The sequence below is a fragment of the Ovis canadensis genome, chromosome 14 (genome assembly GCF_042477335.2).
Source record: "Ovis canadensis isolate MfBH-ARS-UI-01 breed Bighorn chromosome 14, ARS-UI_OviCan_v2, whole genome shotgun sequence".
In the NCBI taxonomy this organism is placed as follows: domain Eukaryota; kingdom Metazoa; phylum Chordata; class Mammalia; order Artiodactyla; family Bovidae; genus Ovis; species Ovis canadensis.
The window spans coordinates 51,530,523-51,556,003 of record NC_091258.1 but is presented as its reverse complement, the minus strand read 5'-3'; the positions used below and the strand labels follow the sequence as shown (position 1 = coordinate 51,556,003).

The following is a 25,481-nucleotide window of genomic DNA, read 5'->3' as shown; positions in this document are numbered from 1 at the left end:
CTGTCGTCCCCTTCTCCTCCTGCCGTCAATCTTTCCCAGCATCAGGGTCTTTTCAAATGAGTCAGGTCTTCACATCAAGTGGCCAAAATATTGGAGTTTAAGCTCAACATCAGTCCTTTCATTGAGTACCCAGGACTGATCTCCTTTAGGATTGACTGGTTGGATGTCCTCGCAGTCCAAGGGACTCTCAAGAGTCTTATCCAACACCACAGTTCAAAAGCATCAATTCTTCGGCACTCAGCTTTCTTCACAGTCCAACTTTCATATCCATACATGACTACTGGAAAAACCATAGCCTTGACTAGACAGACCTTTGTTGGCAAAGTAACGCCTCTGCTTTTTAATATGCTGTCTAGGTTGGTCATAACTTTCCTTCTAAGGAGTAAGCATCTTTTAATTTCCTGGCTGCAGTCACCATCTGCAGTGATTTTGGAGCCCCCCAAAAATAAAGTCAGCCACTCTTTCCACTGTTGCCCCATCTATTTGCCATGAAGTGATGGGACTGGATGCCGTGATCTTAGTTTTCTGAATGTTGAGCTTTAAGCAAACTTTTTCACTCCTCTTTCACTTTTGTCAAGAGGCTCTTTTTTAATTTCTTCACTTTCTGCCATAAGGGTGGTGTCATCTGCATATCTGAGGTTACAGATATTTCTCCCGGCAATCTTGATTCCAGCTTGTGATTCTTCCAGCCCAGCATTTCTCATGATGTACTCTGCATATAAGTTAAATGAGCAGGTTGACAATATACAGCCTTGATGTACTCCTTTTCCTTTTTGGAACCAGTCTATTTGTTCCATGTCCAGTTCTAACTGACCTGCATACAGGTTTCTAAAGAGGCAGGTCAGGTGGTCTAGTATTCCCATCTCTTTCAGAATTTTCCACAGTTTATTGTGATCCACACAGTCAAAGGCTTTGGCATAGTCAGTAAAGCAGAAATAGTTGTTTTTCTGGAACTTTCTTGCTTTTTCAATGATCCAGAGGATGTTGGCAGTTTGATCTCTGGTTCCTCTGCCTTTTTGAAAACCAGCTTGAACATCTGGATGTTCACAGTTCACATATTGCTGAAGCGTGGCTTGGAGAATTTTGATCATTACTTTACTAGCGTGTGAGATGAGTGCAATTGTGCAGTAGTTTGAGCATTCTTCTGCATTGCCTTCCTTTGGAATTGGAATGAAAACTGACTTTTTCTAGTCCTGTGGCCACTGAGTTTTCCAAATTTGCTGGCATATTGAGTGCAGCACTTTCACAGCATCATCTTTCAGGATTTGAAACAGCTCAACTGGAATTCCATCACCTCCACCAGCTTTGTTTGTAGTGATGCTTTCTAAGGCCCACTTGACTTCACATTCCAGGATGTCTGGCTCTAGGTGAGTGATCACACCATCGTGATTATCTGGGTCGTGTAGATCTTTTTTGTACAGTTCTTGTGTGTATTCTTGCCACCTCTTCTTAATATCTTCTGCTTCTGTTAGGTCCATACCATTTCTGTCCTTTATCGAGCCCATCTTTGGATGAAATGTTCCCTTGGTATCTCTAATTTTCTTGAAGAGATCTCTAGTCTTTCCCATTCTGTTGTTTTCCTCTATTTGTATGCATTGATCACTGAGGAAGGCTTTCTTATCTCTCCTTGCTATTCTTTGTAACTCTGCATTCAAATATGTATATCTTTCCTCTTCTCCTTTGCTTTTTGATTCTCTTCTTTTCCCATAGTCCTTATGAAAAAGGGATTTCAGACAGCAAGTTAAGGAATAGGCAAGAGAATGGAGCTGGATGGAAACATAAGACATAATGGGCCTTTAGAAAGAGGATTAAGTGAAGTATTCTCAGCTATCTCAGCTTTAACTATTGTTTAAAATTTTCTTTCATATTCTTTGCATTAAAACCTTATTGAAATTATTAAACTTTTACTAAATTACTAAACAAAATAGTCTGATTTTTTCAGTTTTTCCTCCTGTGCCAGTTGTCATCCAGAAAAGTTTTTCTGAGTGTTTAAAAAGCAGATCATAAATCACTTACCTCAGTCTGAAAGAACAGAACGTTCTAAGAACTGTTTAAGTTCTGTAAGTGTGCCAGGCACCTCCTGATTCTGGGTACTTGCCTCAGTGGATTTGCTTTGCTGTGATGTCCAAGTGATAAGGGTGGGAGTAAATCACCAGGTTTATGGGAGAGAGATACCTTCATCCCCCAAAATATCAAGATCAAACCCAAAATAGGTCAGTGTCACAATTTTAAGCCTCAAAGTTCTTAACATTGATACAGGTTCAGGTTCCATTGTTTCCAGAACCACAGTGACTTTTTCATCACTAGCGTGATGTGTAATGAAGCTCATCACAGTGTCACTGTGCCAGAACATGCAAAACCAGGGCTGTGAGCTGGCTCTAGGCCGACAGAGGCACAGTGTGCCTGCGTGAGGCAGTATTTGCATCTGAGCCTCTTCTCCACTGGGGTGCACCTGACATGGACCCACTTTTCTTGGTCCACTGTAATACTAAGCTCATTTGGTATAAGGTGTGATTTTTCTTTTGTTGTTTGTTTTGTTTTAAATAACATTTAAAACACATTTTGTAAAAGCAATATATTTGGGAAAAAATTCAAACAGTTAAAAGGGAATACAGTGAAAATTGTCTCTCTCCCACCCTGACTCCCACTTTCCTCAAAAGCAACCGCTGTTATTCGTATCTTTTGAATCCATCAGATATTCATTGTGCACATACTCACATTCTTGGACATATAGATTTATATATGTATAAAGTAAATATATGTTATTTATTTGTGTATTATATATATATAAACTCTAGCTTATTACACAATCTGTGCTGCATCTTGAATATTTACAAATCCATCTTGTATATTTACTGTGGAAAACACACAAGCAGAAAAGGGCTTAAAGAACTTAAAAGTCGAGTTTAACTGAATCATATGAAGGAAAAACTTATCACCCAGGTTAAGAAATAGAACCCCAGAAATCCAGAAGCACCTTCTTTTTTCCACATGCCCCTTTCTCATCACACCCTTGACATCATCACTGTCCTGGCTTTCATGGAAATTCCATTCTTTGTCTTCTCTGAAGTTTTACTTTGTAAGTATAGATATAAAAATGAAAGAATTTCCAGTTTGGGGTCTTCACAAAAAGAGCTGCTAGAAGAATGCTTTTGTGTTGCAAGTGAGTGCCCACGGATGAGTTTCTTTAGGGTATACAAATATGAGTGGAATTGCTGAGTTATATGTCATGCATATCTCCATCTTTACTGTATAATGCCAGAGTGTTGTCCAGTTCACATGCCCACATTAATTTTTAAGAGAATTCAAAATCTATAGCAATACTTGTTATTGTCAGAATTGTAGCTAATCTTGTGAATATGTGACATCAGAATCATTTTTTGCCTTTAATCTCTATTCCCCTGAGATTATGTTTTCACATGTTAATCAGCCTTTTGAATTTTTTCTTTTGTGGAGTGGAGAAGGAAATGGCAATCAGCTCCAGTATTCTTGCCTGGGAAATCCCATGGACAGAGGAGTCTGGTGGGCTATATAGTCCATGGGGTCACAAAAGTTGGACATGAGTTAATGACTAAACTGCCACCACCTCACATAGTTACAGATTTTGTCTTGTGATAAGAACTTTTAAGATCTACTATCTTAGCAACTTTAATATTTACAATACAGTGTTGTTAATAGAACTATAGTCACTATGCTATACATTACATCCCCAGGATGTAATTATCTTCTAGCTGGAAGATTGTTCCTTTTTACCCCCTTCACTTAGTTCACTTATTCCACCCACTTCCCCAGTCTCTAGCAGTCACCAATCTGTTCTCTGTATCTCTAAGTTCGTTTTTTGTTTTTTCATTCCACCTATAAGTTGGAGCTTAATTTTATTTGTCCTTCTTTGACTTACTTAGTATAATACCCTCAAGGTTACCGAACATGTTGCAAATAGATTTCCTTTCTTAAAACTGAGTAATATTCCATTGTATATATGCATCACATTTTTGTTTTTCATTCACCCACTAAGGAACATTTAGATTGTTTTCATGTCTATGGCAATGCTGTAGCAAATATGGGGTGCAGATATCTTTTTGAGATAGTGATTTCATTTCCTTTGGATAAATACCCAGAAGTGGAACTGCTGACTCATATGGTAGTTCTGTTTTTAATATTTTGAGGAACTTCTATACTGTGTTGCATAGTAGCTGTACCAATTTAAAAAAAATCATTAGAATATAGTTGATTAACAATATTGTGTTAGTTTCAGATATAAAGCAAAGTGATTCAGTTATACATATATACATTCTTTTTTAGATTCTTTTCTCATATAGATTATCATAGAATAATGAGTAGAGTTCCCTGTGATATACAGTATGTCCTTGTTGGTTACTCTCCATGGGCCAAGGAGACACAAGGGACATGGGTTCAATCCCTGGGTCGGGAAGATCTCCTGGAAAAGGAATTGGCAACCCACTTCAGTATTCTTGCCTGGAACAATTCCATGGACAGAAGAACCTGGTGGGTTACCATCCAGGGGGTCACAGAGTCTCAGACGTGACTACACAGACAAGCACATATATAGTTGTGTGCATATGTCAATCCCAAATTCCTGATTTTAACCTCCCCCCCCCACCTCCCCTTCACACTGCATTTTCCTTTTGGTAACCATAAGTTTGTTTTCCATATCTGTAAATCTGTTTCTATTTTGTAAATAAGTAAATTTGTAACATTGTTAAAAACCAGATTCTACCTATGAATGATACCATATGATATTTGTCTTTCCCTGTTTGACTTATTAACCTAGCATGATAATCTCTAGGTCCACTCATGTTGCTGCAAATGGCATTATTTTGTAATTTTTAATGGCTGAGTAATATTCCTTTGTATATTTGTATTACAGTCTTCTTTATCTACTTCTCTGTTGATGGACTTTAGGTTGCTTCCATGTCTTGGCTGTACACAGTGATGCATTGGGCCTTGGGGTGCATGTATCATTTCTTCTTTAAAAGATTTTTTTAATGTGGATTATTTTTAAAGTCTTTATTGAATTTTTTATAGTATTGATTCTGTTATGTTTTGATTCTTGGCCCTGAGACATGTGGAATCTTAGGTCTCAGACCAGGGATTGAACCTGCACCCCCTGCATTGAAATGTGTGAAGTCTTAACCAGTGTACTGTCAGGGAATTCCCTCATTTCTAATAATAATTTTCTCTGGATATATGCCCAGGAGTAAGATTGCTGGATCATATGGTAATTCTATTTTTGTTTTTTTAAGGAACATCCATACTGTTTTCCATAATGGTTGTACTAATTCACATTTCTACCAACAGTATAAGAGGGTTCCATTTTCCCCACACCCTCTCAAGCTTTTATTGTTTGTAGACTTTTTAATGATGGCCATTCTGACCAATATGAGGTGATACCTCATTGAAGTTTTGATTTTCATTTCTCTGCTAGATAGTGGTGATGAGCACCTTTTCAGGTGTTTTTCAGCCATCTGTGTCCTCTTTGGAGAAATGTCTATTTAAATCTTCTGCCCATTTTCTGATTGGGTTGCTGTTTTTTTTTGTTTGTTTGTTTTTTACATAGAGCTGCACGAGCTGTTTGTATATTAGAAAGAAATCCCTTGTCAGTCACTTCGTTTGCAAATATTTTCTCCCTTTCTGTGACTTGTCTTTTTGTTTGCTTATGGTTTCCTTCATTGTGCAGCTTTTACATTTAATTAGGTCCCATTTATTTTTGTTTTTATTTTAGTTACTTTAGGAAGTGAATCCAAAAGGATCTTGCTGCAGTTTGTGTCAGAGAGTGTTCTGCCTGTTTTTCTCTAAGAATTTTATAGTATCTCAATTTACATCTAGGTCTTTAATCCACTTTGAGTTTATTTTTGTGTATGGTGTTAGAGAATATTCTAATGTTGTTCTTTTATATGTAGTTGTTTAGTTTTCCAAGAACCACTTATCAAAGAGACTTTTTTTTCCATTGTGTATTTTTGCTTCCTTTGTCAAAAGATTAATTGACTATAGGTGTATGGGTTTATTTCTGGACTCTCTATTCTGTTCAGTTGGTAATGCTGTGCCAGTTTCATGTTGGTTTGATTACTATAGCTTTGTAATATTATCTGAAATCTGGAAAGCTTATGCCTCTAGCTTTGTTCTTTTACCTCAAGATTGCTTTGGCAATTCTCAATTCTGTTTTTCCTCTACATTTAAAAAAAAATTAATGTATGGTTGATTTACAATGTTGTGTTACTCAGGGATAGAGCATAATAATTCAGTTATACATGCATATGTGATATATGTAAATATGTATATATCGTATAAATTCTTTTTCAGATTATTTTTCCTTATAGGTTATTACAAAATATTGAGTATAGTTCTCTGTACTATATGGTTGTTCCTTGTTGGTTATTTTATATATCAGTCGCTCAGTTGTGTCCAACTCTTTGCAACGCCATGAATCGCAGCACTCCAGGCCTCCCTGTCCATCACCAACTCCTGGAGTTTACTCAAACTCATGTCCATCAATTCGGTGACACCATCCAGCCATCTCATCCTCTGTCGTCCCCTTCTCCTCCTGCCCCCAATCCCTCCCAGCATCAGTCTTTTCCAGTGAGTCAACTCTTTGCATGAGGTGGCCAAAGTATTGGAGTTTCAGCTTTAGCATCAGTCCTTCCAGTGAACACCCAGGACTGATCTCCTTTAGAATGGACTGGTTGGATCTCCTTGCAGTCCAATATATATAGTAGTATGTATATGTTAATCCCAAACTCCTAATCTGTTCCCCCCCCTTCCCCTTTGGTAATCATAAGTTTGTTTTCTGTGTCTGTGAGTCTGTTTCTGTTTTGTATATAAGTTCATTTGTATCATTCTTTTTAAGATTTCACATATAAGTGATAGCATATGATATTTGTCTTTCTCTCACTGCACTTAGTATGATAATCTCCAGGTCCATCCATGTTGCTACAAATGACATTATTTCATTCTTTTTTATGTCTAACATTCCACTGAATGTATGTGTACACACACCACATCTTTCATCCAGTCATCTGTTGATGGATATTTAGATTGCTTCCACGTCTTGGCTATTGTAAATAGTGCTGCAGTGAACATTGGGGTGCATGTATCTTTTCGAATTACAGTTTTTGTTGGATATATGCCCAGGAGTGGGATTGCAGGATTATATGACAACTCTATCTTTGGTTCTTTGAGGAGTCTCCATACTGTTTTCCATGGTGGCTGTACCAATTTACACCCCCAGCAACAGTGTAGGAGGGTTCCTCTCCAGCATTTATTTGTGGCTTCTGATGATGGCCATTCTGACCAATGTGAGGTGATTGTAGTTTAGATTTGCATTTCTCTAATAATTAGTTAGGGCATCCCTGGCAGCTCAGATTTTAAAAGAGTCTGCCTGCAGTGTGGAAGACCTGGGTTTGATCCCTGGGTCTGATCCCTGGGTCAGGGAGATCCCTTGGAGAAGGAAATGGCAACCCACTCCAGTATTCAAGCTTGGAAAATCCCATGGATAGCGGAGCCTGGCAGGCTATATAGTCCATGGGTCGCAAAGAGTCAGACATGACTGAGTGACTTCACTTTGAACTTTAGTGATGTTAGGCACATTTTCCTTTGTTTTATTTGCCATCTGTATATAATTCTGGACCTTTTTGTGCTTCCATATAAGTTTTAGGATTATTTGTTCTAAAATTCTGTGGAATTTTTTCTAAAGTTCTGTGGAAAATGTCATGGGTAATTTGAGAGGGATTGCATTAAATTTGTATATTGCTTTGGGTAGTATGGCCAATTTAACAATATTAATTCCTCCACTCCAAGAACATAGGATATCCTTTCATTTCTTTGAATCCTATTCAGTTTCCTTTATCATTGTTTTCTATTTCTCAGTATATAGATCTTTCACCTCTTTAGCTAGGTTTAATCCTAGGATCTTTTTTGGGGGGGGGGGGTGGTTTGATGTGATTTTTAATTGGGATCATTTTTTTACTTGCTCTTTTTGGTATTTTATAATCCATATAAAGTAACCCAACAGATTTTTGTACTTAATCTTACATCCTGCTACCTTACTAAATTCGTTTATCAGTTCTAGTATTTTTTGTGTAGTATTTAGGGTTTTCTATTAGATTATCATGTCATCTACATATAATGACAATTTTATGTCTTCCTTTCCAATTTGGATACATTTTTCTTTTCCTCATTTGATTATTATGGCTATATCTTCCAACACTATGCTGATGAGAAGTGGTGAGTGTGGGCATCCTGTGTATCATTCTAATGTCAGTATATGTGCTGCTGAATCGAGTACATCACTCCCTCAATATTCAGTGGGTGCTCTCAGTTGCTCTCATGCTAGCTCTCTCCCATATGCTTTCTCTGTCCCTTTCTTCCTTTCTCCTTACACTCCCTATTCACCATGTCTTGCTTTGTGTGCTTTGTTTAGTTGTTCAGTTGTGTCTGACTCTTTGCGACCCCATGGACCATAGACCACCAGGCTTCCCTGTCCATGGTGATTCTAGTATTCTTAGGTAAGAATACTAGAGTGGGTTACCATGCCCTCCTCCAGGGCATCTTCCCAACCCAGGGATCGAACCCAGGTTTTGCACATCATAGGCAGATTCTTCACCATCTGAGCCACCAGGGAAGCCCATCCATGTCTTGCTTAGTTTTAATCCTTTTGATTAATTTCTCCTAAATGTGGCATTTTAATTCCAGCCCTTTCAGGTCTTACCTTGCCTTGCTCCCCAGCTCCCTGACCCCATAAGGAGAACCTGCAAAACCTCTCCTTGTTTTAGCCATTCTCATGAGTACTGGTTCGCTATTTTAGTGTTTCCCTTTTCTCAGGCTAATCTGATTCCTCTTCTCAGATACTTGATGCTATGCAGGGCATGTAGCTTTGATGGTTTGTCCCTTTCTACTCATATCTGGGGTTTGTGAAGATACTGTGTGGATTTCGGTTTTGTTACTGTAGTAATTCTGTTTTCATGGGGTGATTTTGAGAGATTTTAAGTTATCTTCCATTACAATTTTTCTAGAATTTCTTTATCCTTACTCATGAATGATAGTTTAGCAGGATATAGAAACCTACATTATTAGTTCTTTTCTCTCAGGACCTTGTGGCTATCACTCCATTGTCTCCTGTGCCTGTTCTTAATGATTTAAAAAAAAAAAAAAAAACTTCTCATAGTCAAATTGTTTATCTTTGCCAAATGTAAAGAGAAAATCTTAAAAGCCATCAGGGAGAAAAGTAGCTTACAGATTACCTGTAATTTCACTGGGGTATGTCTCAGTGTCAGGTTAGTTCATTTATCTTTCTTGGTATGTCATGTGTACTTTCAGTCTGACAATATTTTTCCATTCTGGAAAACAACCGTATCATTGTGCTACTGATATCACTTATTATTGAATTAAATTCTGTTACTCTATTTTTCTCATATAGGATTTTGGTTTTTTCTTGCCCATACCATGTGGCATCTTAGTTCCCTGACCAGGGATCAAACCCTCCCCCTCTGCATTAAGGGTTCAGAGTCTTAACACTGGACCACCGGGCAAGTCCCATATATAAGATTTTTAATTAGATTATTTTCTTCAGTCATACTTAATCTGCTTTTGTTTCATAAAGAGTAGTCATTAATATCATAGGCCATTAGATTTTAAGTAAATCCATCTGATTATTGTTAATTATCTTTGTAAATTTTCTTTTTCATGTGATTGGGAATTTTAATTTTGGAGCTTATGTGAAGTTTCCACTCCCGGACCCACCCAAATCTCTCTTTATAGTCCATTATTCTTCTCTAGTGGCTTTGAAGTTGCCTCTGCACTCGCCTTAACGACTTGGTAAAAGTTATCCATGAAACGTTCTGGACCTGCTCCTTTTCCTGGGAAAAGGGGGAATATTTATTTGTATAGCTCTTTGATAGAAGACCCCCCTGGAGAAGGCAATGGCAACCCACTCCAGTATTCTTGCCTGGAGAATTCCATGGACAGAGGAGCCTGGTGGGCTATAGTCCATGGGGTCACAGAGAGTCGGACACAACTGAGGCAACTGAGCAAGCACTCATGATTAGCTCTTTGATAACAAAATAGTCTTAAAAGTTAGAAGGGTGCCTTATATAGCTCAGCTCATTAAATGGAGTTCCGGAAGTCTACATCTCTTTTTTCTGTACTCAGCTTCTTTCTATTGCACTTATACATGAATGACACATGGAAATATCTGTACTAGTATGAGATTTTTACAGATAGAAAATCATAAAAAATATTCTATGCATCTTTTTTCTAGTGAATCAACCAAAGAAACCAGGTAGCAAAAACTGAAAACAAATTTGAAATTTCATAAGTATCTAACTCTATTAGGATTATATTCTGATTTTTTTCCCCCAGGTTTGGGGTGAGGCCTAGTTTTCAAATATTCTATAAACATTTGCATTTACTTTAAAAAAAAAAAACAAAAAACCTTGTAACTCCTTTCAAACAACTGTTTGTTTTTTATTTTTCAAACCACTGTTTAATACCGCCCTTCAGTTTGGAGACAAAGATACAAAGGGTTTGAACTAGTACTTCCAAATTCCTGGACTGTTTTTTTAACTGCAATTATTTTCTCTCCTAGAAAAACCATTTGTCTGGTATAGTTTTTATCCTGTCCAACCTAATTTTTTTAATTGATTTCTATTTTCCATTTCTCTGTGCTGAAAGACGTCCCTCTCCCTTTACTTTGCAGAAAGTTTGGGAACAGAAAAAACTGAGTTTTTCCATCCTCATTTTATATAATTCTATTAATGTGTATACTCACTCATTTGAGACCTTGCCTCCCATGAAGGTGAAGGATGAGGATGAAGATGAGGATGAATACCCTTTGCTTCATTCTTTAATTGGTTTAGTTGGTCATTCAAATTGTAAATGTAGGATAGCAGGCCATCTACATTTATACCAACACAAATCAGTGCCACACAAGGCATGTGCTGCTGTGAGGGGTCAGAAAAGGGACTGGACAGATGTGATGACATAGATGTCATGGAGTGAATGACACTAGCTAAGCCTTTAAATATAGAGGGAAGAGTACAGGGTGTGCTTTGAAGGTGGACTGGTGAGTGGAGCAGATTATCTGCAGATAAGTGTAGTGGGAAAAGTACCCTGAAACAAATCTTGAATTTTTAAAAGCAGGTAATGAGTTAACACTTGAAGCTTTTCGTTTATTATGGATGTATTACTGTATTCCCAATTTAGGATCAAATTTCTGTCAAAATAGCAAACAAAAACATGATTTGACTTTAGCAAGAATGACTAGTGTCTGCTGAAGCCTGATTTTTATCATTCTTCTGTATTAGTGCAATGAATTCATCTGAGTGAGAATCATATTTCCACATTAATGGATTTCCTTGAGCCACATTTGGTTAGCCTGAAAAATTATCTGTGTAAAGGATGTCATTGAAATGAAAGTGATTTTTTTTCCAAGACTGGAAATAACTTTATGAATAGTGATAACCCTTATATCAAGGGGGAAGAGCAGAAATAGTATTTCTACTGTCAGTCATACCTCTGCTCCATGGGCTGACTTACACTTCAAAACCTAGGAAGTGGTTTCTCCACTCTATGTGGCATTATGGCAAGGTAAAAAGTGGCTACAGTTATGCGTTTACGTACCTTTCTTCTAACTCTCATCACATAATTAAGCAGAAGGATGAAGTAGTTGCAACCTTTGATTCTAAGAGTGAGTCAGCATCTGTCATGTCCAGGGAAGTCTGTTGGGGAGATCAGACTCCTAAGTTAATTCAGACCTTTTGGGAAATTTCATAAACACAGGTAACAACTTAGAAAGTTACACAGAACTCTTACACACTATCTAAAAACTAAACTTGACTTCTGCTTTCAGCTGAGATGGAGCAGTAGCAACCAGACATACCTTTCCCAGCTGAAACAACTAAAAAGACAAGAAAAAAAAGATGAAAGAATGGTTCTTGAGACACTGGACACCACACAGTGAAGAACAGCGATCCCTGGGAGAGGAGAAACAAGGTAGGCCCTTTGATTATCTCACCTTACCACCTTAAGAGAGTTTCCAGCCTGCGACACAGGGTGAGGAACATAGGTGGAACCCAGCAGATAGCCTGAGCTGAGAGAAAGGTAAGTCTGGGGAAACCAAAGCAGCTAGAGTTTGCAGGAGAGAGTACCAGAGAAGTGACCTCTGGAGATCTTCACAGGGTCCTCATTATGCATGATGTTAGCAAACTACTTCAGGCTGGGAAAGAACCAGCTCAAAAGAGGGAACAGCACCTGATGCGCATACAGGGCGGGGAAAAGTTCATGGAACATTTGAGCAGAGATTTCAGAAGCGTCCTTCTTCAGTAATGGGGAATAATTAGCCCTTGATTAGTGTTCTGGTCCTGCCCAACAAAATTTACACATAAGATTGGAAGGGATCAAACTGTTTTTTTTTCTGTATAATTATTTGGCTGTGCCAGGTCTTAGTTGCACCATGAGGATCATAGATCTTTGTCGCAGCATGTGGGATCTTTGGTTGTGGCGTAGCAGCATGTGGGATCTAGCTCTCTGACTGGGGATCCACCCTGGGCCCCCTGCAATGAGAGTTTCGTCTTAGACACTGGACCACCGGAAAGTTCCTCAAACTTGTTTTGTATACCATAAGTGCATCCCAGAACAAATTGGAAGTTTATAGGAATACAAAAATGTCCAGCACCCAACAAGATAAAATTTACAATCACTGGTATCCAATCAAAGATTACTAGTCTTGTAAAGAGGCAAGAAAACACAGTTCATAATGAGGAAAATAATCAAACCATCTTAGAACTTACACACATCTTAGGATTAGCTGAGGATGACAGTAAAGCAATTATTGTTACTGATATGTTCAGAAGTTGAAGTTTAGATGTGAAAGATCAAAAATGAAGCACATCTGTTCCCTGTAGGAGCCACCATAGCGGGGTGTATCCTGCCCCCACACCTTGCCAGTGAAAAAGTGACCTCGCCAGACCAGAGCCTCAGTAAGCCATGAGGTACCTTCAAGTGACCTGATACATATATAATGGAAACCCCTGAAGGTGAAGGAGAGAAGGAGGGAAAGAGATGGAAAAAAGATTTGAAAAATGTTTGAAGAATTTCCAATTTTGACAAAAAGTAGTACTTCACAGATGCATGAAGCTCCCACAGATCCCAAGCACAGAGACATAACTAAAACTACACCAGAGCACATCAGGACATGACGTGATGAAACCAGTGGTACAGAGAAAAATCTTCCCACTAGCTGGCTCTCTCACACACGGTAGTGTGTATGTCAGTGCTACTCTCTCTCACTTTGTCTCACCCTCTTCTTCCCCTCCTGTGCCCACAAGTCCATTCTCAACATCTGTGTCTCTATTCCTGCCAAATACATTAAAAATAAGGATGGCAGCAGATTCCCTAATGGCAACAATTCAAATGAGGTAACAGTGGAACACCATCTTTACACTATTTGAAAGAAACAAATAAGTTCAACTGATTACAAATCAGACTTTGAAAACTATTCAAAAATCAAACTTAGAACCATAGAACAAAGAAATCAAAGCAGATACTATATGATAATGTCCTAACTACAGGCAGTATACCAAAGCTTCATTTATATGTTGTTATCCTCAGAGAGAAAGAAAAATGGCTCACCAGCCATCCACCATAGCCTTTACCAGCCCTCTCATACCAATATCAGCAATCTTATATCCAGTACCATTGCTGTTTCTGACTAAAAATGGAGAAAGTTCACAGAGCCATAGCCGTCTAAAACCTGTGTCCCCGAGGAGTTCATATGTGCAGGGGCTATCATAGAAATCGTCTAATCAAGCCTTTTCTCTGCTAGTGTAGTTTTTACTCAGTTGTTCCCATGCCTCTTCCTGATGTTTATTTTGCTGGTTACTAGAATAATAGTATTTTTTTAAAGCTCTTCCTGTGTTTTAGGCTGGAAGGATCTTGCTGCATTCCTTTGGTGCTTTCCTTTTTCAGTTTTGTTTCACGTACGATTCATTTACTCTCACAGTCTCATTTTAGATACTACTGCTCCCAACCTGTGTATTCAAACCACCTCAAAAAAGGCAATGGCAGTGGGCAAGTTGTGACATCCTATTCCATTGCTTCTAGTCTGTCTCTGTAACCCCAGACATTTAAGCTGTTGACCCACCAGCATGGCGAATCAGGAATGCCTATTCTGGCAAACAGAAGCAAACTACAAGCCATCCTTTTCTGTGACCACATTAATCATTAGAAGCTGGGCATGGAGAGAATGAAGTGTAGACTCAGTACAGTCCTCCTGTACAACGCATGGGCAGAAACACCCTGACGAGTCTCTATGCCCTCTGAGATATGTACAGACAGGGATATATCAGCTGCAAACATGCATCAAGCAAAGACTTGATGGGATTGCAGTCCCCACAGTCTTGAAGTAAAGCAAGAGTTAGAGAGCTGTGATTCCAAGGGATCTACAGCAAACAAGTGGAGAGTTAATACTACAATGATAGGAGCAACCAATACTCAGCACTGAGTATGCACCAGGCAGGGTTTGAAGCATTTTATGGATATTAACTTATTTAATCTTCACAAGAAGCCTATGAAGCAGGTACCCTTATCCTCATATTACTGGGAGTAAGTGATGCCGTCCAGGTCACACTGGTGAAGCCCGTCAGACTGACTCCTGTTCTCTTAACCCCTCTCTCCGAACTGTGGAGGGAGGAGGAACACCAGACAGAGACTGAACACATGGTCAGTGCCTTCTCCCCTCACTCATTACTTCACCATCCTGAACACCTGGCATCGATGTCACCCACTTTGCCTTCTTTATAGATTATTTTGAGGAACAAGCAGGAAGTAATTTTGCAGACCTTCACAGTGTGTTTTAAGTGCCATGCTAACAGAAGGGGTTACAGAGGGGGTCTAAGAGACAGTAGTGATGCACCAGGGGGCTGTGCTGGAGGGCAAGGCAGTGTGAGTGTCCTAAGCAGCTTTCAGTGTTACAGAGACGGAGATTGTCTGCCGTTCTCATACGCTGGGCTTTGTTGTTTCTTAGCACTCATTTCTCAGGCCAGAGGATCTTGCTCCAAGAGTAAAACAGTTTATCATTCTTTCTTTCATTCTTATATTAATAAGAGATCCCTAAATTGGATTAAACAGCCTCTTTGTTCCATATAGATAAGAAATGAAGCAGTCGTAAAGGATAAAGAACAATTTTTTTGTATCTGGAATTTAAAAACTCCAGAAGATAGCTTGAGAGGAATCTAGGGTAATTGGGTAAGACATTTAAAAAACATGCCTCTGAAAAAAAAAAGAGAGAACAAAGAAGTAAGGAAGATACCTACCATCTTTGCTATGAAATGAAGGTAATGGAAAGCTTTGGCTACTTTAATGGCCCTGAGAGCACTAATTTTTCAAGTTTTGCCAAAGCCTTGCTGGTCTGCACCCAGCAGTAATATACAGAGACTGAGCAGGCATGTCTGTCCTGTAATTAAGGCTACAGAGCAGAGCAGCAGGTGCAGACTTCTCATCCTTCAGCTCGACTCTTAAACTGCTTGTGCTCCTGTAACTTAAAGTCTAAACTTGTTAAAAGTGAGACTTGTAAGGTCCTTAGTCTATAACAGGAGCTAGGCACTACAGACATTTCTTTAAAGCAAAATTAGAAACAGCTACCTGACTAACACATATCAGCCATTCTAAGATGTAGCCATTTCACATTTTCCAGGGGAAAAATGTTAATTCCAAGTAGATTAATATCCACATGAGCATGATACTGCAGCCGGAGTAGAAGACCTCTTTTCCCTTTCGTGTAAAACTTTTCTAGTAACAGGCGGAGTCCCTCCTTACCCAGTCCTCTCTCAATGTAATTTAGGTGCTTAGAGGTTTTTCTGATACAAAGGCCCTAACCATCACCAAGGTTTTGTCTTATTTTCTTATTAAAAATTTATCTTAAGAATTTGAATTGTAGTCACCTTCCTGCAAAGAGCTGAAGCAGCAAAAACCTCACTGCGAAACTAGTTCCGTTTAAAACATTTCAGTGTGATCCTGCCATATCTTAAAATAATTATAGCCTAGGAAGGCAGACGTGGCTTTGGGTTTGAACACTTTTTATCGTGCTGTATGTACCTTTCTGTGGGGTCAGAAGAAAGATCAGTGACCTAACTGTGTGCCAAGAACATGTACTAAGATGGAAGCCATGTGCCTCTGCAGGAACACCCAGGAGAAGTACAGTGCCTGGAGAAAGAGCAGGGTTTCCTTAGGGACAGTGGCATAACCTGCTCGGCACAGAGGTTCCAGCTACCAGTGAGGGAACCAGCTTCTAGTGATGCCTGTACCCACTGTAGGATTCTTTGAGATGTTGAGTTAATAGGGTCACTGCTGCTGCTTGAATGCCTGCAGTAGGAACTAAGAAAAAAGACTTGGTAGACAATGGCTGTCTGAGCCAATAGAAGCAGGTTTTATAGTTCAACTCCTGGTGTAGAAAAAAAAACCCTTGTTGGCTGAGGAAAGATGCTGCAGACCTTGCAAGAAGACAGCTCTCTTGCAGTGCCATCCAGGCCCACTGCTAGAGTTCCGTAAATTATTTACGGGCTTTGGCTATAAATTAGAGATGAGTGGAAGGGCCTTTGGGTCTGATCTTGGATGTACTCCTTATTAATGAATTTCACACCTTTTCTGCTGGAAGGGAGGGTTTTTGATAAGAGTACCAAATTTCCTCTTATATATACGAATTACTAGTGCTATTACTGTTTTGAAGACTCTTCTTATCTCAAATTCTACTCTAACAGAGTTTAAAAGCCCTTTGCTAGGAAAGGTAAATGTAGTCAATCATTCATTTAATTCAACTCACTTTTTGTATCCTTGCGTTGTCAACAGTGGATCTGATTCCCATTTCAGAGAAGTTAATCTTACCTCTTTCCTCGCCGTCAGCAAAATTTCCTTGCTTGTTGTTGTCCCAGGTACCTAAAATTTGCATATAAACATGTGAATTAAAAGTATCAATGCTATTAGAATTCTTTGGGGCCAAATATCATCCAAGCTGTCAGGCTTACCCTTCTCAAGCAAATAAGCTAGTCAGCTCCATCACCAACACTTCCTGCACCTTCGTAAGTGTCAGGAGAGACAAGGACACTCAGAAATATCAAAGAGCTTGTGTGCCCTGGAGTTAGTGTCCTTGTTTACACAACCTCAGGATCAACCATCAACCTCTCTCTCACACACACAAAATCTGGTGACAGAGACAAGAACTTTTGCTCATATTTTTTTAATGTATCACAATGAGCAGGAAACATACTTGATGAAATATTTTCAAAGGAGTATATTCAATTACCATCTACAATCAACTTAACTATGACAACAAAGTTTTTGTGACAAATTTTTTTTCAGTTTGAAAGTTCCATGTGGTTCTGTTAGTCTCCATGTATTTTGGTACAGTTCGAGATCAGCATTGTTACAGTAACAAAAAAGCTAACAAGACTACATTATAGAAAAACACCAAGAACATCATTTTTGGTTTCACTTGCTCTATTTTTTTTGTTTTTTTTTTTGTTTTTTGTTTTTTGTTTTTTTGTACATTGCAAAGGCTGTTCATATACCTCTTCACCTCAGGGTCACGTTCATGTATGCTCTTTCCTACCCAAACTTGCCCCCCTCCCCACCCCCCGAAGGAAGTAAATAAACAAAAGAACTAGTCAAAGCTTTGTTTCACAGTGGGCAGTATCTCAGCGCCAACAACCAACCAACTCAATTTATGCTTCTATTTAAAATGTTTTAATTTAATTTATTATTTAAAAAAAATATATGTCCATGAACATCAAGTGCACTGGCTTGGGTCACTGCCTCTCTCTCTTGCAACTTCCTGCCATGCCTGATAAACTCAGGTTTAAACACATGCCGTCTGTTTTACTTTATTTTCAATTGTGTAAAACTTTGGCCACATTCATATCTTTAAATAGCTTTTAATTAAAAAAAAAACTTCCTAGATTTATTAAACTTTTCCGTGTGTGTGTGTTTCCTTCTTAAGTTTCTTTTTGGAGGATGGAAGAAATAACTCCCATTCTGTGGGCGCACTTGGTGCTGTGACTGAACGGTGCCCAGCACCAACCCACACTGTGGAAAGTCAGAAAAAAACCAACCAACCAAAATATGAAGTGTTAATGGAAGTGAAGAACTAATTTTAAAAGTGAGTTGAGATATCCTATTCAGCTACCTACAGGAATAAATTCTCTGAGTGAGACCAGTCTAAACAGTTGAGCATTGTAGTGAATTCATGCTTTGTAAATGATTCTGGTCACAGCCACGGTGGATGTCAGCCCACAAACATCAACTAGCTCATGTCTGACCTCTAAGCTTCACCATCACTGACTGCTTTGCTACTTCTGGGTTAATGCTGAGAATTATTTTTTCTTTTTGAATGAACATACACGTGGGTGGTACAGTTGTAGAGGAAAGCATTAAGCATGCAACCCACTCCAGGTTGAAACACTCGCATAACCCCTCTGGGGAACACTGGTGGGCGGAAGCAGGCTTAGCCACTCTACCCAACCACCTTGCTGTTGCCAAACACACCCACAAGTCGAGGCATGGCACACCAAAACACCGACAGTCACTCTGCCTCACAGAGGGAGGATGGCATAGTAGCTCCAAAAAAAAAAAAAAGCCATTGGGGAGAAGGTGGCAAAATTACAAGGAAATGAACTTAAAGTTGAGGGGGGAGGAAAAGGGGTAGAAATTGCACTATTACCAAGCAGTTATCATTTTTTAAAAACAAAGTTTTCAGAAAAGACCTAGCAGAATTTGATAGGTAAAGCTAGTATTAAATTGTTAATTGGTATCACATAGAGAACCAAAAACAAAAACAAACAATTTTTTTTTCTATATGATACAGACACAGAGTAACATACAACAGTTAAATGGCAAAAAATATATATATATTTCATAGAGTTACAAACAAGATAAAATAATGGAAAACAAAACTGTACAACTTCAAAATTTAAAAATGTTCATCTCAAACACAGGGAGAAATACAAGAATTCTTGTCAAAAGAAACAGCTTGCTAAAACAGCAAATATTTTGCGTACTTGTTTTTGACACCTTATGCTACAGCTGGATACTGGTATGAATAGTTAGATGGTATTCTTTAGTATTTCTACTTAAAAAATTAAAAAAGGAATTTGCACTGTGCATCAATCAGCCTAGTTAGAAATATATACAACAGTTCAGGATCTACTCTTTCATTAAACTAAAAACAAATTCATAAAAATAAAATAGTCCCGGCTAAAAAAGAAAAAGAGAAAAAAAGAAATCCATTTTCAGATCTTGGAATGCTCCAGTCTTTTTGCAAAGTCGATGAGTGGCTTCTGCACTGGGGAAAGAAGCCCAAAAGGTGACCAGATGGAACCTGCATTCACAGTCTTCAAAGTTCCCTTTTGAAACAGAAGGAAGAGAATGAAAGGGAGGACTTCAGCTTTCAGGGTAAGGGGAGATTCTTTCGGTTGATGTTTGGCTATGAAAGTGAAACAGCAAAGCATCTATTTGTCTCCAAAATCTACGTTATAGCAGCACAAAGTTTTCCTTTCAAAGTTCAGACCGCATTTTTTTTGTAAGATGAGAAAGGGTGTATGTTGCGTTGTGTTGTGTGTTACAGGAATATGGATATTAACATAAACACAAGTGCCTCACACACGGTTCCTTTTTTGCTCTCTGTACGTACAAGTGCTATCTGCTTCTTTGTTGGCTGCGCTCTGGATCACTCACTGCTCAGACTGCCTAACACAAGGACAAAACTTTGAAGTGAAAAATGTGTCTTTTGGTATATGGAATTTCATTAACAGTTGCCTCTCTGCTTGCAGAAGAAGCACATAACAACCTGGGAATCTTTTGTTTTACTCTTTCTTTTATTAAACTAAGTCTTGTTTGTTTAAATCAGAAACAAATTCTCAAGTAACAAGAACCCTTTCCCTTTTTTCTGCCTCAGCAGTGAAAGGGTGTGTCTTTGGATTTTATTTAAAGCATGAAATTTCTTTTTCTGAGAGAGAAAGAAAACAAAACAAAAACACAGAAACCAAACCCCTAACCAAAAACTTTTTTAGAAAAGAAAAGCACACAGCCCAATTACACAAACCGAAACGAATGCTTTAGTTTAAGAAAAGAATATTTGAAGCATCTACCAAACAAGGAGGGGGAAAATCGGGTGAAAAGAAGAATCAAAAGAAGGATAAATAAAAACTAAATGTACAAGGCTAACAGACGTAGATAACTAGAATTATATGCTTAAAAAGTTTCAACTCCCCAACCAAAAATAATCTGTTAGGATCCTAATGACCCCTAGAACCCTTTGAAATTCTTTCTTTAGTTTTATAAAATAATTCTGCAGCTACCTTCTAAGAAATGAAGGCAGCTACCTTAAATGGGAGATTATAGGGTGGGAGGAGGAAAGAGAAAGTGGAATTAAGGGACAAAGGGGAGAAAAGCTTAGGCGAATCAACGGATTGCAATCTATCTGCTAGGAATGAACAAGACAACATCAAATGAGGAGCTGTCAGCTGGACCATACAAAAAGCTAAATGTACACAAAAGGTTTTTTTTTTTTTCCTTTTAAATCTACCATACTGCTTCAGTTCATTTCCAATGCAACAATCTACTCAACACCAAAAATGGTCATATCTATCATAAATACAGAAAGTCAGTTTTTAAAACTTATTTTTTTTAAGCTACAAGTCCTCAACACTCTGTGTGGGTTTTTTTTTTTTTTCCTCTGAAAGTGGGAGTGCTTAACTTTTCCCCTTGAAATTGGCTTCAGCAGAAAAGCTATCCTTAAAATCCCCAGAAAGCTAAAGCAGTTCACATTGTTTTTCTCAAATACTTTCTGCCCGTTTTTAAATTAACAAAACAAAAAATCTTTTCTGGAACGAAAATAAAAACAAACCAAAAAAAAAAAAACCCAAAAAATAATATATATAAAACAATGATTCTGAAAACAGAACAAAGTGTGAGCGATTGACCTGAGAATAAAAAGACATTACATTTCTTTTTTTCTTTTAGCAAGCCATTGGTATCTGAATGCTAAGATAGCAAGAAATTTTTTAAAACTGTAACAAGGTGGACTGCTTTCCCATACAGTGCATGCCGGGCTCCTCTGTGCTATCGACGTGGGGTGTTTATTGGAAAGGGGCAAATATACAAGGGGTTTAAGCTCCAAAGACATAGGGAGGCCCTGTGGACTTCTGTTTCCCAGACCAATAGTACCTTCAAAAGGACACAATATAACAGGGTGAAGGGTTTTTTTCTTTTTAATATTAAAAGAGAAAAGAAAAGACAACAATGTAAAATCACCGGCATAGATAGGTATATGGGAAAACAACCCACGCTTTTTCTTTTTTTTCTTTTTTTTTCTTTTTTTTTTTTTTTTGGTTAGAAGCTTTGGAATTGCAGTTAGTCTATTTTTGAAATTGGTTTGTTATTAATTTTTTTTATTTAAATTCATTTGTGTGTATTGTTCATCTTCAAAGCTTACAATCTGAAGGTGTCCGTTCCTACACTGGTCAGACCACTGTCCTTGGGGCAGCTGGGGTCTTTGGGACCCTCCACCGGGCTCGCCGGTCCGTCGGACTTTTGGCTGAGATCCGTGTCAGACTCCTCCGAATAGTCGTCTGTTGGCATCGAGGGCTGAACCCCTGAGGTGCTGCATGAACTTGAGGTAACCGTTGAAGATGAGGAGAGAGGAGGAAAAGAAGGGGGCTTCGCAGCCGAAGCCCGGGAGACCACTTGCGGCCAAGACTTCCTGGAGGCGTGGGGGGAAGCGGAGGACGAGGACGAGGAGGGGGCGGCGGCCGACGGGGGAGGGGGGCTGTCGTTTGAGTGAGCGGCAGACTGCGAGGTAGATGCGGTGCTAGGATCGGGGAAGCAGGCAGAGTGAGGTAATAAACTAGGGTGCTCTTTGGCGTTTCTTGCTGCTCTCGTGATTGTTCTGTGTTTGTGCAAGGCCGACTCGAGATGTTGACTCAGAGCTTCCTCCCCACACAGCGCGCTCTCGCACGCCAGGCAGTGGTACGAGCCGCCACCGCCGCCGCCGCCGCTGCCACCGCCGCCGCCGCCCGTGGGGACGTGAAGCACCATCTCTTGCAGGTTCACCACAGACTGGCCGAAGAAGCAGAGGGACTTCAGGTGGCTCCTCGCCGCCTCCTCGTCACCGAAGCCCGCCTGGCACTTGCGGCAGACCAACTTGTACTGCACCTTTGGAACAATGAAGGGGTCGTAGAGGGAGTCCGCACTTTTGCTTTCTGCTTCTGGCTCTTCGGGGGGTTTCGGCAGGAGGGGGGACACCTCACGGGGTGCGTTTTTCTGCTCTTCTGGTTTGGGGGATTCTTTGGCAGGGTCTTTGTCTGGGGAAGCAGCCCCCGGGGGGACTGGGGTTTGGCTTGCTTTGGGCTGCTGCTGCTGCACTTTTTGCTGCTGCTGCTGTAGTTGCCGTTGCTGCTGCTGCTGGAGGGCCTCCTGCAGACTCTGCTGGTATTGCTGGTACTGCTGCAGCAGGGAGCCCGGGGACAGCCCCATCAGGGCCTGCGACAGCGCAGGGCTGTAGGGGAACAGGCCTTCCATGCCATACATCGGCTGCAGGTACCCGCTCTGCAGGGCGCCGGGGATCTGGGGGGCGTAGTAAGGAGAGAAGCCTGGTACAAAGTAAGGGAGGAACTGGCTTGTGAGCAATGCTGTGGGGTCTGAAGTCAAGGCCGCCTGCAGGGCCTGCAGCTGTGCGGGGTCCACCGCATACTCCATGGCGGGCAGTGGCGCTGAGAGCGTGGCTGCGGCCGCCGTGGGGGCCTCTCCTTTCTCCTTCTTGGGGACAGGCAGGGGTTCCCCTTTCCCTTTGTGTGCCTTCTCCTTCTCCTTGACCTTCTCACCATCTTTGTCCTTGCGTTGCGGCTGCTGCTGCGGCGGGAGCTGTGGTGCAGGTGGTGGCTGGGCTGCTGGCGGTGGCGGCTGCACCTGTGGCTGCTGGGGTTGAGGGGCTGGCTGAGGGGCCATTGCCATGGTGGCTTGTGCTGGGGTCGGGGAGCTCAGCGATGCTGAGGACGGTTTATTTGGTAATCCAGATGTGGGGAGGCCAGGGGAAGGAACTGTTGTGCTGGGCAGACCCATCAAGTTCGGTTTAGGAGACGTTAAAGCTGAAAGGAATGGAGACAGAAGTCATATGTCAGTCTGGGTGGCGAGGCTGAAGCTTGGGAGGTTTTGCTCGGGAGGTTTCATCTGTGTCACTGGCACAGGGTCTAAGAGCTCAGAGCTTGAACTTAAAGGATCCTCTCTGTTGATTTAACGTTTTCAGTAGAGCTTTCTCACTAGGCCCAGGGTTGGCCAACCTGTATTTTAATCCGGACCCCACCCTGGGTCAGCTCCCATACTGTCCCTATCAGCTACACAACTCCTAACACCTTCCTGCCCAACATGCCACACCCATCCCACTGGGTCATATTTTCTTTGCCATGCTCCCAGCTACCATTCACTCTGTTGCTTAGTCGCTAAGTTGTGTCCAATTCTTTGGAACCCCATGGACTGTAGCCCACCAAGTTCCTTTGTTCATGGGATTTCCCAGGCCAGAATACTGGAGTGGGTTCCCATTTCCTTTTCCAGGGGATCTTCCCGACCCAGGGATCAAACCCGCGTCTCCTGCATTGCAGGCAGATTCTTTATGACTGAGCCACCAGGGAAGCCTTTCCATTCACTCTGCCCAAGGCAATTAGTCTGGAGGCCCTCAGACTAGCTGTTGCCAGCTGGGACCCATTTGAACCAATGGCATTCATCAAAACCCCTGTAGAAGTAATACAGTATGTACAGTATGGAGAAGAGAACAAAAGCAAGAAACCCAGTCAGGCACCAAGACCACATGAATAAACACAACAGGCTCTACACATGTGCCTCTGTGACCTCCACTGCTGCCGCTGAATGGATGTGTTAGGAGGCAGAGAGAGGAGCAGGAGGAAGGGGAAGAAATGAAAACAATCCACTCAAGGTAAACAGAGCCACTGCTTTGACTCAGCTGACCTCCTTTAACAAATCTGTTGAACATCTAGGAGTAGGACTCTGGAGTCCAGTGGAAAAATGAGCATTTTCTTCTCCTGCCCCTATTTGGTTGACCGGAAGGTTTGGAAACCAGACACAGAAAGAGGGAAAAGCAGTGTCAGAAACAGAAGAGCCCAAGTGCTGGCCCCAGCAGTTCCTGACACATCACAACCTAGGCCCCACTGCTTACGGGTGGCAGGCGATGGCACTAGGCCCACATAGGGCAGGGCTGCATTCTCAGTCCCACTCAGGCCTAACCCACCACTCCTGTAAAGCCTCCATCGAGCCCGGAGATTGCCATCCTCCCTGACCTTTCGCCATCTCCTGGTTTGACCCTTCTGTTCCAGGGTGATGGAAGGCTGCTGCTGGTTCATGTAGGCTAGCGAAGTGCTGGAGGACAGCACTAACCACATCCCAAACACTAGACAGGAGGCATCCCTCCTCTTCATCTGGACCACCTTCAGCAAGAAAGCTGGGGTGGGGGGTTCCAAATAAGGCACTGTCTTCATGAGAGTAAACATTCCCGAAGGCCAGACCCAGGTGAAGACAATGTTGATTTCTGGCTCCAGTGGTATAGGGTGCCCTGGGCTATCACACTGCATTAAGAACCCTCAAATTTCAGGGGTGGAGAACAAGGTTGCCTCCAGTTGCCAATCCCAGAAAAAAACATGCATTAACTTCGGGATAGCGAGAAGGATGCTTCCCTCAGCATCACATGACATCATTAACTGGCACTTCTAAACTGACAGAAAGGGACAGCTGAGATTATGTCATCCAGTTTCCTGAATGCAGTTAAGGGATCAAAATCAGAGGAGAAGATGGGTCTCACTAGAAAAACCCAGTAAAGGTTTGTTAGTTAAGGTAGCACAAACAAGGCAGGGACAGACCAGATAATGAATTCCACACTCCGGACATGGCTCTGTCTACTTCGAGGCAAAAGGCTTGCTGTAGGTTTTAGGTTGGAGCTGCAGCCAGAGCCAGGGGTTCAGCAGGGCGGAGAAGAAATGCCTCCTGATTGCCCCATCCCTATGGCGTCAGGCTCCCAGAGAAGAACTGATAGGACAAAAGAGGTTCCATTTTAAGGAACATGTACTGAACCTCTGCTATTTACCAGGCTCTGCACTAGGTGTGTTCACTCAGTAAAGCAGCTTAGTACATTCTCACAGTAACCCTGTGGCTTTGGTTTTCTCATCTGTAAGGTCAGAACCACATGAGGCGTACACTCCTGGAGTGGCTGAGGCATCTCCTGATGCGGCGTGGACTGTGGCTGACACGTCTGCCATGTGATGCTTGGAAGCTTGGCTTTCCACAGTAGATGGGTGTGGGGAGGAAATGGAAGGTCACGGGAAGAGCTTACCATTGGGCCTGACATACTCCTTTCTTTCCTAATTCCAGATGCAGTACTCCTGGGAGCTGTGGTTCAGTCGGTGGTGGTAACTGGG

The 25,481-nt window shown here is 40.9% G+C and overlaps 1 protein-coding gene and 1 long non-coding RNA gene across 4 annotated transcripts in view; one reads left to right on the top strand and one right to left on the bottom strand.

The window, feature by feature from the left end:
* Window positions 1–20,922, top strand: part of LOC138418675 (uncharacterized) — a 139,098-nt gene extending 118,176 nt beyond the window's left edge. Inside the window, exons 3-4 of the long non-coding RNA XR_011248676.1 lie at window positions 11,864–12,006; window positions 19,297–20,922. This is a non-coding gene — a long non-coding RNA (uncharacterized lncRNA). The remainder of the gene's footprint in view (window positions 1–11,863; window positions 12,007–19,296) is intronic.
* Window positions 18,890–25,481, bottom strand: part of ZFHX3 (zinc finger homeobox 3) — a 250,381-nt gene continuing 243,789 nt past the window's right edge. For all 3 annotated transcript variants that reach the window (XM_069550253.1, XM_069550255.1, XM_069550254.1), the window contains one exon: window positions 18,890–23,147. In XM_069550253.1, the coding sequence (XP_069406354.1) occupies window positions 21,493–23,147 (1,655 nt within the window). In that variant the 3' untranslated portion in view covers window positions 18,890–21,492. The remainder of the gene's footprint in view (window positions 23,148–25,481) is intronic.